This window comes from Leucopleurus acutus (assembly GCF_964270905.1).
Source record: "Leucopleurus acutus genome assembly, chromosome: 13".
Lineage (NCBI taxonomy): Eukaryota > Metazoa > Chordata > Mammalia > Artiodactyla > Delphinidae > Leucopleurus > Leucopleurus acutus.
In genome coordinates this window covers 81727488-81740352 of record NC_139155.1, presented here as the reverse complement: position 1 = coordinate 81740352, position 12865 = coordinate 81727488, and the positions used below count along the sequence as shown (strand labels likewise).

At 38.2% G+C, this 12865-nt stretch overlaps 1 protein-coding gene across 1 annotated transcript in view; it reads right to left on the bottom strand.

Moving 5' to 3' along the window:
- Positions 1-12865, bottom strand: part of PPTC7 (protein phosphatase targeting COQ7) — a 38982-nt gene that overhangs the window by 8064 nt on the left and 18053 nt on the right. Inside the window, exons 2-3 of the mRNA XM_082853465.1 lie at positions 7155-7334; positions 1903-2101 (exon numbers count right to left, since the gene is read on the bottom strand). Of these exons, the coding sequence (XP_082709591.1) occupies positions 1903-2101; positions 7155-7334 (379 nt within the window). The remainder of the gene's footprint in view (positions 1-1902; positions 2102-7154; positions 7335-12865) is intronic.

Sequence of the window (12865 nt, the reverse complement as noted above, 5' to 3'; positions counted from 1 at the left end):
AAGCCCATTGAGGAAATTTCTAGTTTGTCTTCTCTTGACTGAGGAAAGCAGCAGCACATCTAGAAGTTCTGTGACGGGCTTTTGGCAAGGAACAAATTAGCTTTCGCTTACACAGTTATACAGTAAACATTTTGTAAGAACAGCTACTAAAGGAAATCTGTAAATTAAGCTTAAAACAATATTTTATAGATAAGAGGGACTAATAACTAAGGAGATAACATGCAGCTGGGAAACAAAAAAGACCAAAAAATAAGAAAATTTTAAAAAGACTGTAAAACTGGTAGAAACCAGGTCAATTTCTTCCGTGGAATAAAGAGAAACAATACAAGACATTTCACATTTGCTCAGTCTTTGGAAACTAATCAGATTTTAGAAGTTTAGATTAATGACCAGGTTGGCACGGAAGTTCTATTTTATGCTGAGGTTTTTCTTTCCCCAGGAGTGTCCTTTGCTATTCTGTCTGTGAGAGACTCGCTGCCATTGGACAGATCGTCCTCTTCTCCCAACACTCCCACCCATGAGCTTGGTGTTCCGCCAGCTGCAGTTTTGCCCATTTTGATTGAACATACTGTGCTGCTGGAAACTTTTGACTGCACTGAAACACGAGCTGAAATCACATGCTAGCATGCTGCCTCTGGGCTCCAGGGGAAGCAACCTCCACCTCACTGGCAGGCCAGGCCAAGTGCTGTCCTGACCAGACTGTCCCAAAGATAGCGTGTGAGGTACAGCAGGGCCGCTCTAGCACTCAGAAGCCAAAACAACAAGGAACAAGTAAAGGAAAATCAAAGCACTGTTCTCCAAAAACTGTTAGCTGAACTTGACATCTACGAACGCCTTGGGGTTCTGAGTTCTCCCCACTCCAACAGGGCTAATATTGATGTGCATTACAGCCAACTGAAGAAGGGCCTATAATCAAATTTTCTTCCAATTATGGTAATCTGCCTTAATCTGAAAGTAAAAAACTGCTTCCCTCTCTCTAGGAGTCAGCAATAGACTTCAGATGGGTAATACTGTACTTAATTATACAGTATGCTCATTCCAGTTTAAAAGATGGCAGTAATCATCATTTTATCTTAGTTTGGACTTAAGATTTGGCCCAATAAGAACTATTAAGTAGAGACAATAGGCACTTGCTAGAATGCTTCTACTTTTACAAAAGGTTCATTACCCATTTAACCACATTTATGAATTGCCAACAATGTTTGTGTCAAGCCCTGTAAGGCTGTTAAAGGCAGTGAAATCTGAGACTGTTTTAGTGTTACTCTGTACTCTGATCTTAGAAAAGATAAACTGTAAAAGTTGATTCAAAAAAGTCCTGATTTTCCTGGAAAGTTCTTGACAATTTAAAAATGAACTGAGAGAAGGTATCAGAAGAAAAAAAGAACAGAACACATCAAGAGCACCATCAGACCACCTCTGAGTCCATTTCCTGAAAGTTAACTTTGCCTGACAAGTTTTGCAGGGACTGCAAGTTCTATTTGATGCATATTATAGGAGGCCCCGAGAATCAGGAAGTTATTCTGATAAATAAAGCAGATGTCTGTTTGCATTTTTCCCCAATAACGTATGCAAAATCTTGTATAGGCAATGGCACAGACAAACAATGACTCATTTCTCCAGCACAATTTAACAAATACAACTGTATGTACCATGTGGTCTTGGTATGAAAAACTGATATTCTGTAAGCCTGAAATAGTATTTTCATAGTCTTGTCAAATTATCAGGTGTTTATCAGAATTCAACTTGGCTGAAATATCAAGTTCAAGCACAGTATCTTTCGATGTCAGACTAAAAGGTCCTCAGTGTGCCTTCTTTTCTCACATGAGAATGGAAAATGCCTATCTCCAACACTGTAGTTAATGGGAATGGGAAGGAACCTGTTGGTGAGAATGGGGAGATTACCTGTCACTCAAGACGACTCCCTCGGCTTCAGGGGGTGCGATTGAGAGCTGGAACGGAGTGTTGAAGTAATGCTGCTGTTCATCTGATCGGTGCACAACTTCACCACCTCTGACAACCAGAAAGCCTGAGTCGCCCAGGTTTGCTGTGTGCAAGCGGTGGCTAGTTCTGTCCAGCACCACGATGCAGGCAGTACTGCTACCTAGAAACAAAAATGATCTCCATTTATTTTCTCTTTCTAGGCTGTCTCTGCATACACATTTTTATCATATCGCCCCAAAGAGCAACATGCCATAATTTGAATCTCCTTTGCCTAAACAGGACCTTTCTTAGTTATGGCTCCATATCAATGTCCGTAGTAACCTGATGAGGATCAACATGACGGGGAAAGAAAACGGGATTTATACTATGCATAGTTAAGTGGGCCAGTGATGACTTGGATTCTTCCACTTGCAGAGATAGGAAACAATAAAAATGGCTGGTATTTAACCACATTATTTCAATAGTGCTATAATCTATCTCAAATGCTCAAAAGCATGTTGTTGAGATATTAAGTTTTAATACTTAAAATGCCAGAAGGAGCATGTTACGTTTCCATGACATTTCTCATTAGTCATAGGCAGAAAGCCTTCTCTGTGAAATTCACTAACATTTAAGACAAGGCACATAACTACAATTTTAAACAGAAATGCCATCTGCTGAGGTCATGAAGAACTTTTACTGAAGACTGACTCACTATGAAGTAACAAGACCAATTTTCCCAGGTAGCTTGTGGAATCAACCTGTTCACTTTACAGAGACTACCTGTTCAGAGAGAAGAGACCACATTCCAAGCAGAAGCTTCTATGTACCTTTGCAGCACACAGCTCACATGACCTTCCCCACACTGAGGCTGATAGTACAATTAGTGAAAGTGCTTTCAAGTGCTAAAATTTCAACCTATGCCCTGAAATATGTGCATATCCTTTGATCTAGCAATTCCACTGTGAGGATTTATCATAAGAAAATAATGTGTTAGCTATTTGATAGCCACTAAAATTGTGTGAGAGAAATATATCTGAAAATGAAAGATAATTTAAGTGAAACAAGTGACTATTTTGCCAGAAAAATGGCAAAATAGAAAAATGAGCAGTTTACCAAGAAATAAATGTAAATGGTCTGTAAATATATTTCTAAAAAATGATCACTGCACTAGTGTAGGAAACACGGTCACTCTCATTTCACAGTGGTAAGAGAGTAGAACTAAATAACCTTTCTAAAGGACAATATTGCCCTGAAATATGTGCATATCCTTTGATCTAGCAATTCTACTGTGAGGATTTATCATAAGAAAATAATTAGAGATGCAAACAAGACTTAAGTACAAAAACACTGCATAAGATCACAAAGAACTGGTAACAACCTCAACATCTAAAATTAAGGGACTGGGGACCTCCCTCGTGGCACGGTGGTTAAGAATCCGCCTGCCAATGCAGGGGACACGGGTTAAAGCCCTGGTCCGGGAAGATCCCACATGCCGCGGAGTAACTAAGCCCGTGCACCACAACTACTGAGCCTGCGCTCTACAGCCTGTGAGCCACAATTACTGAGCCTGCCTGCCACAACTACTGAAACCCGCGTGCCTAGAGCCCATGCTCCACAACAAGAGAAGCCCGCACACCACAACGAAGAGTAGCCCCCGCTCGCCGCAACTAGAGAAAGCCCGTGTGCAGCAACGAAGACCCAATGCAGCCAAAAATAAATAAATTAAATAAATAAATTTAAAATAATAAAATTGGGCTTCCCTGGTGGCGCAGTGGTTGAGAGTCCACCTGCCGATGCAGGGAACACGGATTCGTGCCCCGGTCCGGGAAGATTCCCACATGCCGTGGGAATCTCAGCTCAGCGGCCATGGGCCCATGAGCCATGGCCGCTGAGCCTGCACGTCCGGAGCCTGTGCTCCGCAACGGGAGAGGCCACAACAGTGAGAGGCCCGTGTACCGCATAAAAAAAAAAAAAAAAAGGCAAAAAGAAACAAAATAAACAGGTTGTGGAACCAGCTGTGTTAAATCCCAGTGCTCTATGATTTTCTAGCCACATGACATGACCGTGGGCAAACCACTTATTCTCTCTAGGCCTCAGTTTCTTCCTAACAAAATGAGGAACAAAAATGCCTACAAATCTACCTCACTGAAGCTATTGTGAGCACACAGTAGATTCAATTCCTGTTGTTATTATTCTATGGGCAAAGAAAAAAAGTCAGGGAGTATAATCACTAAAAAATTAACAGTTTTCTTAGTGGATTATAGGTAATTTAATTTTTGTTATTAATTTTTCCTTAGTGAAAATGTGTAACTTAATTTAAAAACACTTAAATATAATCATTTGTGTCACTGTAATGTTCAGAAATTCTGTTTCCTTGTTATCTACAGTATATGCATGTGTATAAACTTGACACTTTAATGCTAAGCTATCTAGTCCCTACCCATTAATTGTCAAAGAAAAGAAAAACATGGGTATTGTAACTAACTGGCCATGCTGTCAGAGAACCTACTCCATAGCTTATATTAGAGCTAAAATCACCAATTACCCTTCCTTCCTAACTCAACGCACAGAAACTCCAATCATTTACGTCATTAATAGAATCACCACACAAAAGATCTTCTGAAAGCTGATGGAATTAATTTAACTGAGAACAAAAAAATGACAGATGAGTAGCACAGCCTTGAAAACTGTGCTGCAGGAAGGACTCACATTGACTCATTATTACTCACTGACAAATCCAGGCTATCATTTTGCTACCCTTGTGGCAGTAACCCACTGCGTTAGAATCAAAATGGTCCTCGTGAGTGACAGACAGAGCTTTAATATGCAAAGCAGCACCAACGAAGGGAAGCTCAGCCTTACAGAATCATCTGGGCTCATAGTGTGTAAACTCCTCTGCCTCTTCAAATTACTGATGCGTACAGCGGCTCAGGCCCTGGTAGCCTAATACTGGGAGAAGAGCTCACCATTCTTACGTGTTTGGAGAGGAACAAACTGGCAAAGAAGAAAAGAGTGCTAAGAACAACAGTGTTGAATGTTCTGACGACTGAGCAATCCAGACAGGTCCCTGAGCAAATCCCTCACGCTAACATGGAAGTATTTTTATCACCTGGCCCTTATTCTGTAAACTACCACTAAGCCTTTTGTGCAGCAAAGAAAGAAAGGGATAGCCTTACTGGGATTAACCCCTCAAATTCTTAAGATATGTTGGCTTCATAAGACCTAAATCCACTTAAGGGTTTCTGAGGAAATAATATGTCAACAATTAGCCTGTGATGCCAACCCAGATCTAAAAGCAGCTAGAAATTCTCAAGAAATAAGTGGTTACAGCTATCAGCTTGCCCTTTATATTGGAATTATGTTATAGGCTTTTTAGCAATGGCAGAATTTTTTAAAAAAGGATCACCTAATCTTATAAAATTATTACTTGCAATTATAGCTGAGGTTCAGTAAAACTCAGCAGCCTGTCTTTGCCAAAATATGCTTGAGTTTTAGTTACAAATACCTTAGAGATGTGTAGATAAGGTAAGAGAGAAGTGTATATGTGTCAAACATGGTAACTAAGGATTATTTCAACGTGTTTTTTAGGAGAAAGAGGTAGTCATAATATTCAGTGCAAGAAACACTCTTATATGTCCTTAAATTTATTTTATTAAGCTCTCCCAGTTACATGAAGGTGAATAGGGGAAAAAGTAGGAACAAGGAAGAAATACAGCAAAAAACAAAGCTTTCAAAGTACAAAATCAGGATAGGTGTTACAGGTTTTAACAGGTTATTCCAAGTCACAGTAATTTAGTAAATGCACTGTGGGGTGCAGGGTGGGGTGGTGTTGGCAGAAGACTCAGGCCCCTGGTATCCCTGTCTACAGGTTCTTTTGTTAGATGGCACCCTGCAATGTTCTCTTTTCCCTCAACATGTTTCAGAGTATTGCAAGAAGCTTTAAGTCATTCCTTTTCATAAAAAAGATTTATCCAGTTAACATATGAAATAAGGGGTCAGAGGTTAAGTGGTTTGCCCAAAGTCATACGGCAAGTTTACAGAGATGAAATAGAATCTAGGATGTTTCACGGTATCAGGCAAGCTCAAGATTGCATGCCCAAAACAGCAAATTAAGACAAACCAGTATATTGAAACTTCTAGACAAGCCTTCTCTTCAGTTAGAAGGAGAACAAGCTAGTTAATCACAGCACAGAGAAGACAGAAGATGGTAGCATGATGAAAAGTACCCCTTCTTGCAAAGGTTTTAAATTGAAGGCAAAATTCTACAACATGGAGATCTCTGTTAACATTGAACATTGAGGGCTGATTTTAAATGTGCATGGTGATTGGGAGGGAGGCCTTCTAGTAACCAGAAAGATGCTGGCAGTTAGCAGAAACTTAATAACACCCTTTCTGAGAGCCTGCTTAGAAGGCTTGGGTAAGTTCCCAAGAAACCACTTAACAAACAAATGTAGAAGCTTAGCCAAAGGATGCTCCATTAGCATACCAGAAAACAAACACTGGGTATTTGTAAATTTTCTAATACAAGATTAACAGGGATCTACACAGACTAAATGTTAACTGCTAGTAGCTGGGGAGCCAATTTGCAACCTGAACTCCTCACAGGTAATCAACTGAGTTTTACATGCTGGACCTATCCCCTCTTTTCCTCCCTGGGAGAGAATCACTATCCCAATTATACAACCACTTGCTTTTCTTTCTTCTTTTATCATATTTTAGAATCCCTAAACAATACAGTTTTACTTGTTTATGTTTCTGAATTTGAAATATATGGAATCAGACTGTTAGGTGATATTCTGCAATGTCCTCTTTTCCCTCAACAACATGTTCCTGAGTACTGCATGCAACCTTAACTCGTTCCTTTTCAAAATGCGTTTTTCTACTATAAATGGGCTTTTAGGTTGTTCCCAGTTTTCTGCTATTATAAATAATGTTACTATGAACATTCTTGTACCTATGTTTTGATACACAGATGTGCAAGAGTTTCTCTAGTCTAGGGTAGAGACCCAGAAGTGGAACTTTATTCTGTAATTCTAAATTGTTTTCCAAAGTGGTTGTATCTATTTCAAGCAGTATTATGTATTCTGGTGTTGCCCACAGCTTCTCCATCAAATTGCTTAATAGGAAGAGCCTCAGAAAAAGAGCTGGGCTGGTAAGTGATTTTCTTGGTTTTTTTGTTAACCATCTCCTGGGCTTCTTTAGAGAGGAAAACGCATAGGATATCTACTTACCAAGCAAAGGTACTTTATTTTGCAGCAACTCACAGTAGCTTGTGGTGAGGATTCCAATGGGATTACTTGGGACGAACCGTCCTTCTTTTACTAACCGTTCACATGTCCGCATTAAAGTCCCTGAGAACTGAGACGGATCAACTCCATAGTCTCTCCATCCTCCTACACCATCTGCGACCCCTAAAAAAAGAAATTTACATTCAAAGGATATTCTTACCAACGTCTCAGGAACTCTTACCCCCGTTTTCCTAATACTAATTTTACTACATACTAGTACATCTATTTACCCTGAAATTCAGAATAAAAAGTGCTCAGGTTTAATGTATTAAACACTAATACTCCTAAGCCACATTCTCTACTTAGAATCTGATCTTTCATATACTGATGAATAAACACGTGAGCTACCACAGGGTGGCATTGCCTCCCAGCCAAGAGTTCGATTTCAGCAGGATTTTCATCTTTGTACAGAAGTATTTGTGTTATTAATCTCTGTTGTATTTTATAGGAATGAAAATGGATTTTTTTAAAAAAGTGCTGATGCTAGTGAGAATACAACTGAGCCAGAGCTGTCCATCATTAAGAATACCAAAAGCAGCAAACTTTTAACTTCAAATATTGGTCAATAACTGTGAAAGAGAGAACAAGATTAAGAATACATCCCACCCCCTTTCCTCCTCCCTCTGAGACAACCTCTATCCTGTACAGGGCCGCACTGCCCAGTATAACAGCCACTACCACACGTGGCTAGCAGGCACTAGAAATGGGGCTGATGCAAACTGAGAAGTGCTCTAAGTATAAAACACACACTGGATTTTTGAAAACTTGTTAGCATGAAAAAAAGGGTAAAATAGCTCATTAATTTTTATACTAATTACATGTTGAACTAATATTTTGGATATAATGTGCTAAAGAGAATACATTATTAAAATTAATGTGACCTGTTTCTTTTTAATTAATGTGAATATTAGGAAATTTAAAATGACATGTGTGGCTCACATTATATTTCTATTAAACAGCACTGGTATAGAGATTTTTCACGGGTCCATAGAGCTGCTGATGAGTTCACAGTCTGCCTAAGACTCCTTTAGCGAGAGGAAACCAGTGCTCAAGAAAAATTAGACATCAAAGTCAACACCATACCATCTCCTATTCAATCCCTTGCAACACCAAGCTAGTTGTTCAACATTAAAATCAATTTCTAAATTCAACAGTCTACTAAATTCAAAAACTGTGAGGTTGTTTATTTGAAATTCAAACTAAAATGTCAGATATATACATTATTAAAATTTTAAGTGACCACAAATGAAGCTTTCTGGAATGACAACTATAGTTGTTTTCAAAATAAAAGATCCGTGAACAAATGGGAGAGTTAAGCTTTTTACTTCATACTGTTCTGTATTATTAAAATTTTATTTTTATAATGAGCATGTATTGATTTTATGATAAAAATATTAATTAGGGAATTTATAATTTTTAAGGCTATCTGAGCATGAAACATCCTCCCCACATACACATTTACATTTTTTCTTCCAGTTTTATTGAGATATAATTGACCTACAGCACTGTAAAAGTTTAAGGTGTACAGCATAATGATTTGACTTACATACATCATGAAGTGATACCACAGTAAGTTTAGTGAACATCTATCATCTCATGTAGACACAAAATTAAATAGAAAAATATTTTTTTCCTTGTGATGAGAACTCTTAGGATTTGCTCTCAACAACTTTCATATATAACACACAGCAGTGTTAATTACATTTATCATGTTGTACATTACATTCCTAGTACTTATTTATCTTATAACTGGAAGTTTGTTTCTTTTGACTGCCTTCATCCAATTCCCTTCCCGTATTCCTGCCTCTGGTAACCACAAACCTGATTTCTTTTTCTATGAGTTTGTTTTTAAGTATAATTGACCTATATTTACATTTTTTGTACATTCAACTTTCACACACACTTCAAAGAGCATATTTGGTGCAAAAGTAGGAAAGTGCTTACATGTATCCCTGAAAAACTGGCTTAACATGAAATTAACACATTAAACTATTTTTCTGGTGATGGCACTTATCAAGCAGAAATGGAAAACATCCTGAAAAAATAATAAGAAACAGAATTGGAAGACAGTAAAGAGGTTGACAAATAACTTACCACTATTGGAGAAGCAACTTTCCTCACCTTTTGTGACCAACCAATGGGCAAAATTTCCCTTTTTTTTTTGGCCATGCTGCGCGCATGCGGCATGTGGGATCTTAGTTCCCAGACCAGGGACTGAACCCATGCCCCCTGCAGTGGAAGCTCAGAGTCTTAACCACTGGACCGCCAGGGAAGTCCCAAGGCAAAATTTCACTTTAGGGCAATTCCAAATTAGTTGGTTAGATGATATGATGTCTGCGATTTGTTTCAAAATATTGGGGGGGGGGTGACAAAAGAGTAGATGAAACAAGACTGGCCATGAATGGATAACTGAAGTTGAATAATGAGAGGTACATTCATCCCTCTACCTTGATGTATATTTGAAATTTTCCATTATATAAAATTTAAATAGTAATAATGATAAGAAGAAAGATCCTTCTGCCTGCTGTGTGGAGAGCAAAAGCAGAAAAGGGAATAAATCAGGAGACTGTCTCAGTAGCCCAGTTGTGAAATGGTGGCAGTGCAGTTAGAGTGCAGGGATTTGGGATCCAGTGAAACAAAAAGACTCACAGGTACACTGAATGGGGTACAGTGAGGGTGGGGGAAAGAGAAGCATCAGGGATGACTGAGGTCTACCCTCCCAGGAAGAGTATCATTTTTTGGTGCTTTTCAAGCAGCTGTAAGGATATCTAGAAATTCTTACAAAAATTTAAGGTAGTTCAATAGGAACTTCTTTTGAGGAATTCTTACGTCACCAGGGATAAGATTTTACCATGATTTAAATGCAACAATTTGTGTTAAAAACACAGAATGCAATTATAGTCCTTGCAACTCCATCTGATGAATCATTCATTCTTCTCAAACTACTGTTTGCTCGAGGGAAGAATTTCTTAACCAGTTTCTGATCTAAGAGCCACAATTAACTTTAAATACAAACTGGTTTCATCTACAAATGCCCTTCATAAGAAAACCATTAAAACCTGAGATAATGTTGAGAGTTGATCCCGGCACTCACTAAATAATGTCAGCAGGTTATAGAGTCTGACCTGGCACAGCCCTTCAACATTAATCAGATTTCTCCCAGAATAGAGGTAACCTTTCAGGCACCTGTTTGCTCTTATATGGGAAAAAGAACACAGGCAAAACTCCATTGGCCAAGACTCTTTAGGGGGAAAAAGAGATTCAAAAAGCATATAAACTTTTCAATAAAGCTGTGTGAAAAAAGTCTTAGTATACATACATAATTTACTTACAAAGAACAAGTTATATAACAGGAAGAGTTATATTTGGGATTAGAACCAGGCTAAAACCAGAATAACCTACATTTGAAACCTAGTTTAATTCATATTAGGCAGTTATTTCTATAAGAAAATGAATATTTCCTCTCTTGCATAAGCAAAAGCTTCAATCCACAGTGGAACCGTGGAACTGATCCAGATATAAAGGGAAATTTCATTCAGAGGTAAAGAAAACAACTGTTAAAGGAGAGATTGCTTCAGATCTTGAAGATATCAAACAACAATGGATAAGAATATCCCTAAGAACAAATGGAGGCTACAGTGAATACTAGGAAACAGAAGCTGAGGGAGACATATCCTGCCTCTGGGAAGCTCACCTTCTAGTGGGCAGCGAGACTACTCACTCATGGGATCTAGACAAACGGCTCTCACAAATGCTGCTACAGAAGAGTCAAGAGCAAGTGGTTAATGCTTATGGGGCACTGCGAGAATGGAGCAAGCTTTCACTAGGAAGTGGCATTCAGATCTGGCCCTGGAAGGTAAGTCAGATTTCCTCAGGCAGGGAAGAGTAATTAAAGGAAAAGAATGGCAAATTAGGTGTGGGTGGGGCTTGGGTGAGTGGGGAGAAGTTGAAATTGGCAGGGCAGGGGCTGAAGCTGTGGGGTGCCCAAAATTGCAGTCCAAGAACTTTAAGCTTTATGCTATAGACCTGTGTTGTCCAATACAGGAGCCACTACCCACATGTGGCTATTCAGTTTGAAATGTGGCTAGCATGGATTGAGATGTGCTGTTAAATGTAAAATACACTCTGGATTCCAAAAACGTAGTACCCCCGAGATTGTAAAATGTCTTAGTTTCATGTTGAACATACATTTTAGATATACTGGGTTAAATAAATATGTTAATTGAAATTAACACCATCTGTTTCATTTTACTTTTTTAAATGTGGCTACTAGAAAATTTAAGATTACATATATAGTTTACAGTATATTTCTACTGAAGAGCACTGCTCTAGACAATAAAAAGTCACAAGGTTTCTGGGTACAAGTGATATAATCCAATCTATATTTTAGAAAAAATCCTGACAGCAGTGGACAGAACGGGTTCAGAGAGGTAAGAGGTCAGGCATCAGCTGCAAGATTTTAGGTTAGAGGTAATGAGAAAAGTAGAATAGACAACCACTGGAAATACAAAGGACATAAAGACAAGACGGCTCTCCATCAATACATTTTATATCAATAGGTTTCTGGATTTCAGGAATGAATATTGATTAGATGATTCCCCAGTTAGGAGGGGGTGAAAATGCCTTTAGAAGATACTGACTTCTGTCTCAGGTATGCTGAGTTTCAGGCACCGGTAGGGCATTTTTGTGGAAATGTTCTGTATGAAGTCAGGAACTAAGAGTCTGCACTGGGGAAGGCAATCAGGGCCAGTTCTTTGACAAAGGTCCAGTACTGACACCACAGAATGGACTGGATGCTCAGGGAGTATAGAGTAAAAAGTTTAAGGACTTAAGGGGGATCTTATCTTAGGAACGAGAATTCCTGGCCAAACAGCTCACTTGCGATTTGCATCTTACTTCAGGCATCAAATTACAAACACAGATATAACTGATTAAGTTTAGGAAACAGCCAAGTAATCCAATTTGTCAGAACGATATAATTTCTTTAGCGGTAAAGACAGGTGAAGTTGAAAAGGTGGACTGAACTGGAAAGGCTTTGAATGCCAAGATAAAGAGTTTGCACCAATATAGAAGCTATTTCATTTAACTCACTGTAATCACCTTATGTCTCCATTAATAACATTCTGTCAGCGCACGTCTAGCTTAAGTGTTCCCTTTGACCTAAAATCCAATTAAAACCATTATTAGATTAAGATAATGGTTACATATCTGAAATAGCTGAGCAAAAAGCTGAGAAGAGACTATAGGGCACAGAAAATTCCTTTAGTTGTACCATTTACAACTGAAAATGTCAAGTTTTATGAAGTGGGAAATAGCCAACTAGAAAATATTTATATTTATGATTTTTATAAAATATTTTGCTAAGTTTTCTGTAGATTGCTTTTCTAAAGTAAAGAGAGAAGGAGAAAGAGTAATTCTGGTGTTATCTCCCATCATTTAAATATATTTTTTTATAGGAAGAAAATTCTTAAAGTAACAATTTTCATTTTTCTGATTAATACTTTTTTGTCTTTGCCTTAGTTATAATCATATAAAAACAAAACTTTGATGTACTTGAAAAAAATCACTTAGCTTGTTATTAATGCAGAATTTTACTTAACAGCTTTATTCTAACCAGAAAATTCAAGGAAAAAAGATTTGGTAAGTAAGCTGAA